The 15,881-nt window shown below is 40.2% G+C and overlaps 2 protein-coding genes across 4 annotated transcripts in view; one reads left to right on the top strand and one right to left on the bottom strand.

Annotated features, from left to right (window-relative positions):
- Nucleotides 1-5,930, top strand: part of ptprna (protein tyrosine phosphatase receptor type Na) — a gene marked incomplete at its 3' end in the record, with an annotated part of 22,563 nt that extends 16,633 nt beyond the window's left edge. Inside the window, exons 15-24 of the mRNA XM_083921925.1 lie at nt 403-669; nt 783-930; nt 1,053-1,126; nt 1,657-1,734; nt 2,007-2,126; nt 3,211-3,377; nt 4,192-4,245; nt 4,405-4,469; nt 5,620-5,693; nt 5,859-5,930. Coding sequence (XP_083778051.1) covers nt 403-669; nt 783-930; nt 1,053-1,126; nt 1,657-1,734; nt 2,007-2,126; nt 3,211-3,377; nt 4,192-4,245; nt 4,405-4,469; nt 5,620-5,693; nt 5,859-5,930 — 1,119 coding nt within the window. The remainder of the gene's footprint in view (nt 1-402; nt 670-782; nt 931-1,052; nt 1,127-1,656; nt 1,735-2,006; nt 2,127-3,210; nt 3,378-4,191; nt 4,246-4,404; nt 4,470-5,619; nt 5,694-5,858) is intronic.
- On the bottom strand, nt 4,169-15,881 carry dnajb2 (DnaJ heat shock protein family (Hsp40) member B2). 3 transcript variants are annotated; one of them, XR_014593387.1, is made up of 12 exons: nt 15,619-15,877; nt 14,062-14,158; nt 12,900-13,009; nt 12,547-12,600; nt 12,189-12,305; nt 11,960-12,034; nt 11,241-11,370; nt 10,521-10,591; nt 9,845-10,129; nt 7,727-7,798; nt 7,496-7,568; nt 4,169-4,239 (listed from the first exon to the last, which is right to left on the bottom strand). XR_014593387.1 is itself a non-coding variant. In XM_083921927.1 (11 exons), exons 2-10 carry the CDS (start codon nt 14,124-14,126, stop codon nt 7,770-7,772), a joined length of 936 nt encoding a protein of 311 aa, XP_083778053.1. In that variant the 5' UTR covers nt 14,127-14,158; nt 15,619-15,877; the 3' UTR covers nt 7,099-7,568; nt 7,727-7,769. The 3 variants fall into 3 exon arrangements, 2 of the variants coding, with proteins under 2 accessions (XP_083778053.1, XP_083778052.1); XM_083921927.1 differs by lacking the exon at nt 4,169-4,239 and having other exon boundaries at nt 7,099-7,568; XM_083921926.1 differs by lacking the exons at nt 4,169-4,239; nt 7,496-7,568; nt 7,727-7,798 and having other exon boundaries at nt 8,711-10,129; nt 15,619-15,881.

Below are 15,881 nucleotides of genomic sequence, written 5' to 3'. Positions count from 1 at the left end.
GCAGCAACCCCACTATCAGTGCTCTGATAATGGCAAAGTGAAGCACAGTATGATGAAGGCAGAGTAAAGTAGTAAGGGCAGTAAGGGCCGGTTTTGTTACTTACTGACCTAGCTTAGTAGAAATTCGTATCTCTCTCCCCTCTTCTGTACCCTGTTATTTTTTTTCCCGGGTAACTTTAGAGTTTCCAAAGTCACCCTGGTTGTTCCACAGTCTGCCTACCTAATTATAGCTAATGTAAGCTGTTTTGTTGACTTGAGAAATGCTCTCTGGTAAGCAATGATGTATGTTTATAGGTCTAGTAATCAGAAGGCTATTAATAAAAATGCACAGTTGCAGCTCTGTTTAGTTACAATTAACCAATTAAATCCATTCAATTCCATTTTTTGATCCTCTACCACCAGGAGCTATGTCGGCAGCACATGGCATCCAAATCCTCCCTGTGCCGCCAGGACTGTGTGGGCGGGGCGAGCAGCAGCATGGCTGGGTCTGCCATACCCACGGGTGCTGGTGGTCGAAGAGGTACAGACACGTCCCGTGTCAGCAGCGTTTCCTCCCAGTTCAGTGACGGACCCCAGCACAGCCCATCCTCCACCCACAGCTCTACCCCATCCTGGAGCGAAGAGCCAGCCCAGACCAACATGGACATCTCTACTGGTCACATGATACTGGTGAGTCACTGGAGAGAAAATGTACTGTCTGGGCGGCAAGAAAATAATCCTTTTATTTGCCGTCTTTATTGACTTTACTTACCGATTTTATTTGCATGTCATCTCTCTGTCAGGCTTATATGGAGGATCACCTGCGTAATAAGGACCGCCTTCAGCGGGAGTGGGAGGCTTTGTGCTCCTACCAGGCTGAACCCAGTTCAGTAGCTGTGGCTCAAATCCCAAGCAACATGGACAAGAACAGACACGCGGGCTCCATCCCCTGTTAGTTCATCAATGTGTCACTGTGATCATTTACTGTCTTTCTGTGATGGTGTCATGTATCATTTCAATCAAATATCACTTATCTTTCATTTAATGTCTGATTCTTGTCTTTTCTTTTACAGATGACCACTCTCGGGTAAAGCTGAAGACTGACGTAAACCCCAATAAACAAGACTACATCAACGCCAGCTTTATTGTAAGAATTCCTCCAACAATCAAAAACATTTACAGTTTGTGATGATATGGTTGGCAGGTGAAACACTTAGAAAAACGATCCTGGCAAAAGAAGAAATTCACCTTGTAAAATGTTTATTCCCCACCCGTCATACAGGACAGAAAACAATTTAGATCACACTTGGTGTTTGGATTTCCAGATTTTTTTATCTCTTACTTGCCTCTCAGGGCTTTCATATTATATACTGAATTGCTGATAGATTGTCATTGTAGATGAGCCCAACAAAACATGAAATGTTACAATAGAAAGAAAATCTGTGAACAGGGAGTATTGTAGCTATTTTTGATGTCCTACAGTTAGATTCTTTATTTCGATACACTTAGACATGATTCAAGTCAAATCTGTGACATTCAATCCATGGCCAAAAGGCCAAAGTCCATTACTGTATGAGAATATATTTCTCCCTTGCTTTCATTCATATCTGTTTGGAAATCCTTGGCAGGAAAAACCTGAGAAACTCTGCTGTCTTTCTTCTCCTTTTCAACCCATAGTTTGATCATGACCCTCGCCAGCCAGCGTATATCGCCACACAGGGACCCCTGGCTCACACTGTCGCTGATTTCTGGCAGGTCAGTGCAATCTCCCCTCTGTTCTCTTTACTGTTTTACTCTTAATTTAAAGGGTTTATACTTGCAGTTCATCTAAAGGATATTTGCCTTGTTACCCATAGATGTATTTTAATATAACAATCAGATGTGTGTGTGTGTGTGTGTGTGTGTGTGTGTGTGTGTGTGTGTGTGTGTGTGTGTGTGTGTGTGTGTGTGTGTGTGTGTGTGTGTGTGTGTGTGTGTGTGTGTGTGTGTGTTATTCCACGTGTGCACACATTTTGTCCAACCCACAGATGGTGTGGGAGAACGGTTGCACAGTGATAGTGATGATGACAGCTCTGGTGGAAGATGGAGAGAAACAGTGTGAGCGATACTGGCCCGATGAGGGCTCATCACTCTACCACATCTATGAGGTGAATTTCCTGTCGCAACTCCCAACCTTCAATGTCATATTTAGCACTTTGTACTGCTCTTGCGTGTAACAGACATTCAGTGTAATAGGTATAGCTTCTCTGCATTAGACCTGGAAACACATTCAAAGAAAAAAGTGGCAGGGTTATGTTTAAAATATATAAATTTAGGTTTAATCCAAGATTGATCTCCAAATTCAGGGAATAAAATCTGATCTCTGGAACTAAAGATTGAAGTTAATGTCATAAATCTAATTTAAGTCATAATTGGGAGGGGGCAAAAAACAAAATACATGTACAGTACATTTGACATAAAACAAACTAGAAGGCACTGGGAGAACACTGCTCTCCACCAAGGCTGTGCCCTCTCAGAATGTTAGAGTAATGCAGTGTGATTTTTTTCTCTCGTCAGGAACAAATTTTTCAGATTACTCCGACACCACATGAATGCAGCACAAAAACCCTATCTTGCAATGTTAACGAAAGTGAAAAATAATCTGCCATGTCTGTTGGCTCCGTTTCAAAATGTAATGAGGTCTTCCTTGGCCCACGCTACATCCTTCCACAGTTTCATGAAAAATTGGCCAGAAGTTGTTTCTATAATCCTGCTAATAAACAAACAAACAAACAGAAAAACTGATCCAAAAACATAGCTTCCTTGATGGAGGTAAAAAGGTCAGTTTTCCCCCTCTTTAGGGTTTGTGACCGCCAAACTGATGTTGCTGAAAGTTCATATTTTTTATTTCACATCTCACATCTTTTCTTGTTGGCAAATAAGAAAAGCAAGAATAAAGAAAATTGTCCCACATATGCTACAATCCCTGTTTAGTTGTTGTTTGTATGTGCATAGTAAATCATTTTAGGATCGTGGATGTTGTTTGTAATACTAGTAGTTTGTGGGGCTGTCAGTGTTTGTCTATACACAAAACCTGCTTTGGTTCACATGTGATGTTTGCCTGACAAAGACCTTGCGGCTTGCATCCATCCATCAAGTTGCATTTTTTAAAAAACCTTCTTGTCCATATCTCTTTTGTGTCTTCCGTTCCTCCCTCCCTTTGTGTCCTTTCTGTCTCTCTGTGTTTATCAGGTGAACCTTGTGTCAGAGCACATCTGGTGTAAGGACTTCCTTGTGCGTAGCTTCTACCTGAAGAACCTCCAGACGCAGGAGACCAGAACCTTGACGCAGTTTCACCTGCTGAGCTGGCCAGCCGACGGCATCCCCACCTCCACGCGACCGCTGCTCGACTTCCGCAGGTAAGAAGCTACACGATTACACACACGCGCCTTTGATTTCAACAGGTGACGTGAGATTCAGTTCTCAATTTAAAAGGAGCAAGCAGGTGGTCAGGAGGCAGTGTGTAATTCTGCGATCATTCACTGACACGCCGGTGGGTTTAAATCCTCCTGCTTCGCCTTCGTCATCCATCTGTTTCCGATCTTCCCTGTCACTCTTTATGGTGTGTTTTACATTTCGTGCCCACTCCATCATTTCAGCTCTATCACTCTCTCCCTCTCTCCCAGTGTTCTGGTTGATAGGTTTGTATTTTAACATCTCCCAGTGTCATTTTTGTGGTTTGCAGCTAGTACTCTAGCTCCAGTTGCATAGTCACAAAAATGAGCATTGGCAGGTGTGACTGGCTACTGCAAGAGGGACAGTGAATCTGTGGTTTCCTCTTCACCTCTTCTTTCCTGTTTTACCCTGTCACTGTCATCCACCACCTCATGCAGTTTCTATTTCTTTTTTCAGATACTGGCATCCCTCACCTCTTTCCTGATCCTACTGTTTTTGTCAGCCATTTATCTTTCCCATTGTCAATTCTACTTTGTCACGTTCTGCTTTCTTCCCATCGCCCTCAATTAAAAACACAACCCACAAGTATCTAAAGCTGGAGTAGAGACATTAAATCATTTATTAATGTCTTGAGTGATTTATGTATAGTCATTGAATCTGTGAAAAAGGTTAGTTGCGATTACAACATTTATACAGTAAATTATTCATAATAAAGCCTTTTTTTCTGTTCTTTGTTCTCCTTTCTTTCTCTGCTGCCCCTATGTTCCTGCTTTTCAGGAAGGTGAATAAATGCTACAGAGGCCGTTCCTGCCCAATCATCGTTCACTGCGGGTAAAAAAAAAATATGTGTCAGTGTCAGATTTCTGTGAAGCACCAGCATTTACAATATGACCAATAGGAATATACGTTTGGAAAGCAGGCTGAGGTAAAACACTTTGGAGAATTAAATGTTCATTGACAGTTTCCTTTTTAACTCTGTCACTCCCACAGTGATGGCACTAGCCGGACTGGCGCATACATCCTGATTGACATGGTGCTGAACCGCATGGCCAAGGGTGAGTCGCTCACACACACACGCACACATGCATACATAGGGTAGCATTCAGTACCGAAAAACCTTCTGACATGGACAACAAGGTCAACATTTTGGGGTGTGGGTGGAATAATGTCAAGGTTTGCGCATACATAAGGAGCTAAGTGTGTACAGTATATTGATGTGTCACCGGTTGTGGACAGCAGAGGGGGCTGTCGTCACAATTTAGTGAAATGATTCTGTTTAGGTGACAATTTGAATTATAAAACAGGTACCATTAATAGTAATTGTTCCTTAAAGCTGACCATGAGCGAAAGCTAGCTGGAGAGCCTTTAAAAAGAGTTTTTGTTTGTTGTTAAATTTGGTTTGTTTCTTGAAATTTCAACATGAAGAATCAGATCCTATCTATTATTTTCACACTAAAGAGGTGTTACCTGTGTTAGCACAGGTAACAACACAGGTAACAGCACAGGTCCGGGCACCACTGGATGACTATGGAAAGTGTGAAAATAGTTTTTTCAATATTCCCATTTCCTTAAGATATTTCAGACTGTTCATCATCTATTTTGTAAATAGTTTGTTCATTAATTGTGGACATTTTTCAGAATATACAGTACTTTACATTGATGGCGTTAGTCAGCTCGCCAAGCAAATCTGCTGCCTGCCCCCAGGCCGTGTGAAACACAGTGTGGGTGCTTTAGGATGTACACATGCATGTGTGTGCATAAGAAGGACAAATGAAATAACCGTCAACACCTTTGGCACATGGGACATGCGGACCAACACACAGCTGAGCTCATATACTACTGAAGGTGTAATAAAATGTAAAAATACTTCTCACCCAACATTGACCTAATCCAGAGTTTAAACTGGATGCTTTTTAACACTATTATGATGTATATATATTTGAACATGAACATGATGAAGGGACAAATTGACAAAGTGTTCTTATTTATCAGTTCATAATGCAGTGGTTTTTTACTTGTCCTGCCCACTTGAGATCGAATTTGCCCAACTTATGTGGTAATGGTTTGTCAATATATATATCAGTAGGATAGCATAATTGTTTCCTTGGTTGTCAGGATAACTTTGTCTTCTTATAGAGGGCTTAGAGAGTAGGCTTTTATCTTCTGTGAAAGTGAAGCTTTTACTGTTCCTGTTGTTGTTGTTAGGAGTGAAGGAGATTGACATCGCAGCCTCACTTGAGCACGTCAGAGACCAGAGACCTGGTTTGGTCCGCACAAAGGTACCGTAAAGCACTGTGTTTTCACTATTTAGGAACTTTCAAGGTGGAGGTCAATCATAATCACCCTGTCTTCCTCTGTCTGTTATCTGGAACCATCCCTACCACACATTTCCCTCTTCCTTTCCAATCTCGCTGTTTCCTTCCCCCACCCATCATCCTCATCAGGACCAGTTTGAGTTTGCACTGACAGCAGTAGCAGAGGAGGTGAACGCCATCTTGAAAGCCCTGCCGCAGTGAGCCGAGGATGCAGGGAGGACATCCACGGGCCCACAGAAAGAAATACTCGTGAAGACACACTCGTACAATCCAGTCATGTTCGTCTGGCCATCACTGTAAATAAGAATTTGCTCCGCCACACTTGGAGCAGTCACTGCTCTCGTTTTCAGCATGCAGTATCTTAACACCTACATCCTCTGGGTTTTTAAAACTTCTTGGAACCTAATAACATATTTTTGGCAGGATGTAAATATGGACAGAAGATCATATTGTTTCACCAATATGGCACAAATTTGATTCTTCTTCTTCTAAGTTTCTACCTAATTAGAACAATTAACAACAACAATTAACAATGAAGTCATCAGATGTCAACTAAGGGTGGCAGTACATAATATACTGCTGTAGATGGTTGTAATGACATGGTGTTGGAGTGTAACATTTTTTACTTATCTCACTACCATCTGATTCAATCTTTGCCTGGTCTACCCTTGGACATGATCATTCAACAGATGATTTACCACCAACACTGAGGCTTTGTTTGTCTGTTCTCTTCAATATTACAATGTTCTTGGACTAATGTTAAAATAATGTTAAATCCCTCAACAAACGTGTCAGATCTCCAAGACATCCAGCTGGCTGATGCACAATAACGTTTCAGTTAATTTCGACTCCCTGAGTTTGCGGGTCCTTGTCCACCAGAATACTGTATGCTTCTGTCTATAGTGTGTGATGATTTCCAGCAGGTTTTTATTTGCGAGGCTTGTCTTTGTCTTGACAACATGATTGTTCGCTTGAAGAACTGGTCCTTTTGTAACACAAAGTGCACCTCGCCGTCTATCTCTCTCTTTCTGCACCACAAAGTAACTTTGTTTGGGTTCTTTTATTGTCTTACTCAGTGTACGAGTTGTGATTAATGTAAATAACTCATCCTGATGATTGTGTTTATTACATGTAGCAGACGGATAGAAAATATCTATAAAAATGTATTTTTGACTTGACCTAAATAAATTTGTGATGTGATGCAGCAAAAAAAAACAACTAAAAAAAAAGCCTCAGGTGCTCATTTCAAAACCACCGTTTTGTCTAGTGGGTGTGCTTTTTGTTGTTACATGTTATTCTGTCTCCTGCATTTTATTTATTGATTTGAAATTCATGTATTATTCAAAATGCATCAATAATGAATGAATCAATGGGCGCACTTTCCAAGTTTAACAGACAGTGCCCCCTACAGCACAAGGGGTGGAACAGCCAGAATAAGTGTTTGTTTTCAACCACAAATTTCAATTTTTGACAATTATTTGATATTAACCCTGACAATTCTTCTTAGAAAGATAAACTGCCATTGACTGATACAGAAGGAAATGCTTTATTTTCTTAGCTTTATATGTTTTGAAAGATTTCTCTAGTTGTCTTATTTATCAGATTCCACTTGCAGGCAAAATTCAAATCAAATTCAGCTGAAGCCTTGCTAGTTAATGCAAAGATGATTACAGCTATTTCCTTGGGTCTCAAAATAGAAACTTCCAGTCGTTTACTCCACAATAAGCTATGTACACACACTCTCATACATACATACAAAAACACACATTTCTATCTTTCTTTAAGTGTCATTCAGCAGGTAGGAGCCATGGTGGCCATCATGGTGAATTGACCTTTAACCTGTAAAAATAGATGTAAAAGAACAAGTTACACTTCATCAGAAATGCAAATGCTGTAGGTATCGCCTGATATGTGTCTAAGAAAAATTAGACTTCATAATCTATGGAGAGCTTTTGGGTCAGCATTCAGGGTGGTTCAGGTTCACACTGCTTCTTTACCTCAGGACAGGGCTAGGGCACAGCACAGCATGAGCCAATCAGATTAGCCGGTGAAGGCCTCGAAGTCTGAGTCTGAAACAGGAAGCAGGAAGTGTGAGAAAAAAAAACAAAATTTCAACTTAAGTCTTAACGCGGTAAAATAAAGTTTGTATGTCACATAACTTTTTTTTTTTTAAAGTATGTGTTATTTATTCTATGTCACAATAAGATCTATTTACTGCAAATAAGAGCTCATAACATGACAATGCAGGTTGATCTTTTATTGATAAAAAAAATGAAAATGTCGGCTGATGAGATCAGCTCAAAATAAGGTTTATGTCATGGTGTGAGCAGAGAGATGAGAACAGATGAGAAACAGGCAGACATATAATGATCAACCTACAGCTTTTGAAGGAGTGTAAAGGGTCAGTATGGTAAGTAAAGAGGGACACATTGGTTTGGACACAAAACATACCTATACTGATCGAGTTTTGTTGGCCTTTTTCGGTTGGTTTGTTTCTTTGTTTATTAACACTCCTGTTAAAATGACTGATCTCTTTTAGAGATCCAAAATTAAAAGACCCCGGAAGAATTAATTAGACTGAATGAGCAGTACTGCAGCTCATTTCATGTAACATTGTTGGTTGTAGGAGTGTTGGCAGTGCTGGTATTTCTTGAATCAGTGACAATTAGTTGACATTGCAGAACTGCCATTTTCTTTATATAAAAAATAAAAATAAATATCCCAAATATCCTCTTCGCTCAATCTTTATTTGTTATTTCCCTTGAACAGTCTGAAAATAAAAATAACAAAAACACATTGAAGTTCAATGTAGTACAAATAACACAGGTGGAAATGTATTTATAAGTGAACCCATCTGCCTCTTTCTCATTCCCTCTTCACACGCAATATCAGTTTAGAGGTGAGAAATGATTAATAACTCAAAGACAACAACCATTATTTGAATTGTTTCAAACTGATTATGTGTTCTCAAAGCTGTGCTTCATGTTTGCCAGCGATGTTAACTATCCTTTGAAGTAAAAGTAAAATGCATGCAATGTAAAATATATCAAATACTTATTTTTAACAGCTTTGTGTTTTGGTACCAACAGGACTTTCAGTTACTTTCAGCCGTATTTCACAGATGGTCTACACACTGTACACTGTGGTTTGCCTTCCAACGTCATTACCCCCCCATCTGCAATCTGAAATACTGGTGATAATATTTTAGTAAAAGTGCATTAAGGCCAAGGCTTGTACTTGCATTCATTGATAGATTTGCTATTGCAACTTTACATCAGTGTAGAAGCTGGGCTCCTGGTTTGAACAATTCTGAGAGGCCGGTGTGTATTTACAAGGTGCATTTTGACACACACACACACACTCACACACACTCACACACTCACACACACACACACTCACACACACACACACTCACACACACACACACACACTCACACTCACACACACACTTATTAGAATTTAAATCACTACCAACATCTAAAGTCATTTTAACATTTTTTTCAGTCTGTGTAAATATTTGGCAAATTTACAGAAATCAGTCCTCTCTATTGCTTCATACAGAGTTTGATCTTTCAGCTGATATTGGCAAATTGTCTTAAAATGTCTGGTTTGGCACCATGTCAAAGCTGACTCACTGTCTCTTTTAGAGGTGTTAAGACTGCACGAAAGCCTTGTGATCCGTTGAGGCAATGCCTCAAATTAAGTTGAGTCTGGCAGTCACAACACGAGCGTCTGGCAGAACGCTGAGGTAAGTATAAAAAATAAGGCATCCCAAAAACACATACACAAACTGCATTAGCACATAACACAACCGCACTTCTTTTTCTTTTTCACGCTGCCATCAGTATTTTTCATGGCAGATTCAAACTCTTCTTCAGTGCTTTGGCTTGATGGTGTAGTGTTGGCAGTTGTGGATGACTCAGGAGAGAAGTCTGGTTCCCTTGTTTCCTTTCCCTCCATTTTGCACTGAGCTCCAGGCTCAGAGGTCAATTTAATCTGCCCCTCTTCATCTATCTCCCCTACAACAGTTTTGCCATTACGAGTCACATTAAAATGTGTAGTCTTAAAAACCTTGCCTCCTTTATGGACACCAGTTTTGCCCCCACCCAAAGCACCTGATATGAGGTCAGTAACAGCTGTTCTCTGCTCGGCTTCCATTTCTGACAGGCTGTATGCCAAAGCCGTCTGCAGGTCTTCATCTTCTTCATCATCTTCGCTGCTGCCCGCAACCCCGTAGTTGTAGAAGGGAGCGGAGCTAAATGAGCGACGTGTGGCTGCAGAGGGAGGGCCGTCAGACTGGGCAGGTGATCTGTTTTGGATCGTTGGCCCCTTCGGTGACTTCTGGGGCTGTCCCTCTCTAAGGCTCAGCTCCAGTGCGAGGGCCATTTCATCCTCCACACCTGGGAACAACAAACACAACAAAATAGGTGTGTATGTGCACAAGCAACATGGAGTAGCATATGCACACACATGCAGAAATGCATAAGATGAGCAACGAGAACTACGTTCTGTAGGGATGTCACCGTGCCATCATTTTATCTTAAATACCAATAACTAAAACCTCTGCTTATACAATAGTTTGGACAATTTTTGAAAGCTTTTTGATAAACAAATTTTGTTTCAGACTTTATTAGACTATTATTCATCTATTTATTTAATTTGCACGTAGAAAAAGTTTAGGTGAATTTTCAAGATTCAGATTCAAATTTGTGGACTTTTGCTGTGTGACTTTGTGCTTCTTTTGTGGAAACACTAAAAATGTGTCATGCCATTATGGGTGTGTGTTCCTACCATTAATGAGGACGCTCTTCAACACCCCATCCTCCTCAATCTCTGTTCTTTCCAGCCCGTTCTCCTTTATCCTGTAAGCAAGATAAATACACAGATAAATGGTCAGTAATACAGCAACACATCTCAATTTCTATCATTGTTTTTGCGTGTGCGCATGTCACCATTTCTGAGTACTTTCTGTTTTAAGTTCCACCAGTGTAAACGAAAATAAATTAGCAGTAACTTATTAGTATAGCTCTACAGCCATAATTTGTTTTTTGGGGATACCATAAAATTCACATTCAAGTGCAACCGTAGGAAAGAAAAAAGGCCTCAAATATCCAGCTGCATTCAAATAAAATTCAAAACACAATCAGTAGGAAATTTAAATAGTTTGCAGCACTTGTTTTGTATCTTCAGGTTTGCAGTTATATAACATTTGCATGCAAAATACCATCACACTTTTGGCCAGATAAAACTAGACTTGTAAGAATATTTCAGATGAAAACAATGCTTTGCTGAACTGCAAATCATTGTGAATGTTAGTTTCAACCTAGTTTCAGTGACATTTGTCAGTAAGAGAATTTGGAATGTGTAAGAAAATAAAATTGATGACAGACTCATCATGCCTTAGTGCATTGCTCAGGCCATGTGTCCCTGTTGGGATAAAAAAATTCTGAAATATTTCAAAATACATGACTTCCCAGGTTGGGTAACTTTTCTGAGGACAGCTTTACGTACTTCTTCGTGGTGGTGCGCTTGCCATTTATGATGCGAGTGGAGGTAGAGACTGATTTGAAGTTGCCCATCCCTCCACCCATGCTGTTCATCCCATCCAGACCACCCAAGGAAGAGAAGGAGGTAAAATCAACTGAGGAAGGAAAGATGATAAGGAAAAGAAAGCGGAAGCGAGACTGGTTATTTTTTATGTATCAGTACAGAATCGCAGTCTGTGCAAAGATATCATTCCTGTGTTATTGCCCCTAAAATTGTGGGTAGAAATGCAAAACGAGGTGTCCAAATAAGAGAAAATAAGGAACAAATAAATTGTTTTGTCCACAAAATCCATGACCCATGCTTAGCTAAGTCACCCGGTAGTATAGTTTGGAAACGTTTTGGATGTTAAACTTTTGATTATAACTATGTTTGAGGTGTTGATTTCAACTGACTTCAGTATTTTCCATGTTAGAGTGAATTATAAAGTCTGGAAGCCTTCTATCTCTTTAATAAAAAAGGTTTACATACGGACTACTTTAAAAACATAGCTCCTCTATATTTCAGTCAACTAATTCTCCATCAGCTTTTAGCTGCCCTAGCTGCTGTGTGTGTGCTGTGTGAATTGCAAAAACTGGACCAGAGTAAAATACGATGTAGCTGATTAGCACCAGTGCATTTGACATTGTGGTCCAAATCAGATATGCCATAATGTCTGAGTGCTGTGTGAGGGCCAGCTACATTACCCCCTGCTGAAGGAAAAGAAAAGAACCGACTGGGGCCGAGACGAGAGGACGAGCCCCCAAAGGATGAGAAGTCATCTGGTAGAGAGAAAGAGAGACACTATTTAGATTATTTAAATTATTTACCATTCAGTAGTTTTTTGATGATACTAAGTGGAAAGTTAGACAATAGTCAAGCAATTGAATCTTCTGTTTTGATGGCTTTTGTGTAATCACTATGTGTAACCCTTACCAAAGAAGTTAGCGAAGGGATCCTGGCCGCCAAAGAACTCTCTGAACACCTCATCTGGGTTGCGGAATGTGAAGTTGGATCCAGGGAAATCTGTTGAAAAGTCTGAGCTGGAGGAACCTGGAAAATTAAGTCGCCAGGGTCAGGTGGGTAAGTAGCAACCAAAGGCAAGAAAGAGTGAGATAAAGAGTATATGGAGCCACATTTATTAGGGGCCAGAATGGAGGAAAGTAAATGAAATGGAAGATGTAGGAAACATAAGGAAGGCAATGAGGAGAGAGGCAAAACCAAAGAGAGTGAGGAGGGAAGAAGGAAATGTAATGGTGCAATAATGTCTCAACTGGAGCAAGGTTTTATTTACCTGTGTAGGGCCTTCTGTCATTTCCATATCTGTCATATGCGTCACGCTTACTCTCTGTAGTAGAGAAACAATTTAAGTACAATTTAATGATGGAATAAAAACCTATAGCCACAAATACATGTCAGAGATTTTGTTCCATACAATCACCCGACAAGCACAAAGTAAATTCGATTTTAAAAATATAACTTATGTGTTAGAAACTGATTTATGGGTTCTATGAATGGAGTTCCTCTCTGTAGAGCCTGACATTACCACACAGTTTCAGATTCATGACTCGCAGCATCAATACAGGTCAACCCCCAACAGCCACTTGACACACACACACACATGCACTACAAACTGCCCTGACTTACTGTCAGACAGGACTTCATAGGCCTCAGCCAGTTTTTTGAACTTTCTCTCTGCTTCTTCCTTGTTGTCTGGATTTTTGTCTGGATGCCATTTCAGTGCCTGTTTCCTGTACCTGAACTCAGAAAAACACAAACATTCATTCTCATACATACAAGTACATGTATATAGATAAAGACATGTACTAGTGATGTGGTCTCTTCTACAACACCCAACAATGCAATATGGAGAGTCATAGAAAAATAAGACACCGGACCACTGAGACCATTCCATGTTTTTTGTTTGTCTTTTTCATACCAGTGGTCTTCAAAACTCTATTTATGGGTTTAGTTCATATACTGAATAAAAAATGGACGCAGCCTCTACATCGAGGTCCGTTATTTCATAAGGAAGGGAAAGAGGAGAGATGGAATGGAATTTTTATTTAGTAATATTTGGATCAACCAGGAAATCACTGTGGTTGAGCCTTGGTTTAGTCACACTGTATATGACATATTTTGGTTTTGGTGTTTTTTCCAAACTCCGGTGCTGAAAAATGAAGCCTATGCAAAATGTGAATCCCTCATGTTTACATGCACAACTCCACATCAGAAATAAGCATGCTTACATCCTGGTAAAAAAAAAAAAAAAAAAAAAGGTTTTGGTATCGATTGCTAATTTTTTCCCATTCATGACAACTGAACAGGGATCAATTTTTTGTATAACTCACCTGTTTAATTATATTGAGGCTCAAAGTTATGCATAATTAACGGTGTGCTACCTTCAGTGAAAAAGTGAGTGCCATGACAACAGACTGTAGGCTTCATACGGCCGACCTCAGCTCCATCGGTGCTCGACCTCTTTGCCAATTTTTGGTTAAAAGTTTGCTTGGAGAAGGTGATGACAGGCACTGCTAAGATGGAGACTGCTGGAGGAGCCAGGAGCCACCCACTTTGAGCATCCATTTGGGCTCTTCAGGAGGTGGACTCAAGGAGACAACGTCCATATTTTATACAGTTTATGTTATTTTAATTTTATCCCACATTTTCCGAATGGGTATTTTGTTAAAACCCAAGTCAAATGCATTTCTAATTTTCATTAACTGTATTTTATATCGAAGTGAAATATTGCTTTATTGTGCATGAATTGTGTAAAGTGAGTCTTGAGAGAGACTCCCAGGATTCTCACGCCTTCTTGATGTCATCCTGAGAGGCTGCTTTGGACACTCCCAGGACATCATAGTAATCTACCATGTTGTCTTCTGTCACTCCTCACCGCACCACCCCTGAAAAGAAAATACATGTTCAGTGCAGAATATACTCCACTCTGATTGGACAATCCTCAAATTCCTGCTGCTTCTAATAAAGTGTTTATAAACCCTTGGTATCTTTGGTATGTCCTGAAATCCAAAAAAGGAAAAGAAACAGCTCTATGCTCATTGTTTATTTAATTTAGTGGTGGTCATACTACAGGATCCGGTAAAGGAATGGCTAAAGAAGGTAATGTGTGAAGTAAACACATAGTTGTTTATCATACATGAAAGTGTTGACAAAAACAGATGATGAAAAAGTGCAAAATATTTTTGGGGAATTGGATCACCCACATAAAAAGTGTTCTCACTTATTTTGCCTGTTTAGACCTTTTCTTAGGACTGTGTGGCATCTACAGGCAAAACTTGATTGAGATCTCCCTTTTTGTTTTGATATGGTTCGGTCATGTCAGGACACTGTTTAATATTCGTACGTGTTCTTTTTGAATTACCAAATTTCTGACATGTCAAAGAAAAATTGAATACAAAAGTGTACAAAATGAGATTAGTTTAACAAATAAGAGATATTCCCAGCATGCTCTGCCAAGTTTCAGCAGAGCACTAATCTGCTAGGGTAATTGAAAACACCTTTGCGTCTGTGTGCCATTTAAAAGCTCCATTGCCATAAATCTAAAATACATTTTGCAGAAGAATAATTTCATTAAAGGTAAGGGATAGTAATACTCATACATGGTTAGCACTGCTTTTATGTTTATCCATGAAAAGACCAGTAACTTATCTAAGATATATGCATGCAAAAGACTAAGGTAAAATTTAGTATAAACACAAACATGTGTGTGTGTGTGTGTGTGTGTGTGTGTGCGTGTGTGTGTGTGTGTGTGTGTGTGTGTGTGTCCTATTAAGGTTAATGTGTTCTTCTTCTCTAACCTTTTTTTAAAAATAAGAAGTTTGTTTTTAAATCACAAATACTCGAAAGTGAGCCTTGCTAAGACCTCAGTATATGTACAGCACTGTACAGTCAGAAGTCCCATTATAGCCACAGTCAGAGTCAGCATGCAAATCACCTTGCCAGACTCATTAGTGGACTTGGACACTTTTAGGGCTGAAGAAGGGAACTTCCAAACTGAGGTGAAATAACTAAACTTAACTTTCTATGCCCCCTCGAGGGACAGCCATGCGCACACAAGTATTATTACTATGTTATTTCTAGCGTCATGGCATCTGACAACAACTGCTGCTGACATGACAGGCCGACACAAACTTACATACACCGGCAGATGTACTTGCAGGCACATATGCTGTCTATATTCCAGTAAATACACGACATTATTTGATATTTCGGTTGAAATAATAGTTTCTATTATGATAAAGTTGGACGTCTACAGTAGGCCCAGGCTGTAGGAGCTACACGGTCCATTGGCAGTGGTAGCGCTAACCACAACTTATCACAACTAGCCGAAGCTACATGGACCTACCGTTTGAGTCTGTCGGACTAAATGGTGAGCAGGTTAGCAGTCTTGTCTGTCCACCGGTTTTGGAGAGACAATGACTTAGTTATGATAGCGCCGGTGCCGCTGGTATGCGCCCCTCCTCTCTTCGTGACAGCCGCACACACAGCCTCCTCTCCCCGGTCCTACTCTCCACTGCCCCGACACAAACGTTTCTACCAACACAGTGTGTCCGCAGTGTACCGTTATATGCCTCTGCGGTCCACTTCACGGTCCCGACGGCAGCGGGG

The sequence above is a fragment of the Echiichthys vipera genome (genome assembly GCF_963691815.1).
Source record: "Echiichthys vipera genome assembly, chromosome: 10".
NCBI classification, from domain to species: Eukaryota; Metazoa; Chordata; class Actinopteri; order Perciformes; family Trachinidae; genus Echiichthys; species Echiichthys vipera.
The sequence above is the reverse complement of the archived record's forward strand: the minus strand, read 5'-3'. Positions and strand labels throughout refer to the sequence as shown.

Excerpts from the sequence above, each read along its gene's own strand:
- dnajb2 (XM_083921926.1), bottom strand. The coding sequence starts at position 14,126 with ATGGTAGATTACTATGATGTCCTGGGAGTGTCCAAAGCAGCCTCTCAG. Across the intron at positions 10,592-11,240 it reads AAGCGCACCACCACGAAGAA|GATAAAGGAGAACGGGCTGG; the intron begins GTACGTAAAGCT and ends TCTTGCTTACAG. Across the intron at positions 10,130-10,520 it reads GAAGAGCGTCCTCATTAATG|GTGTGGAGGATGAAATGGCC; the intron begins GTAGGAACACAC and ends TGTTGTTCCCAG.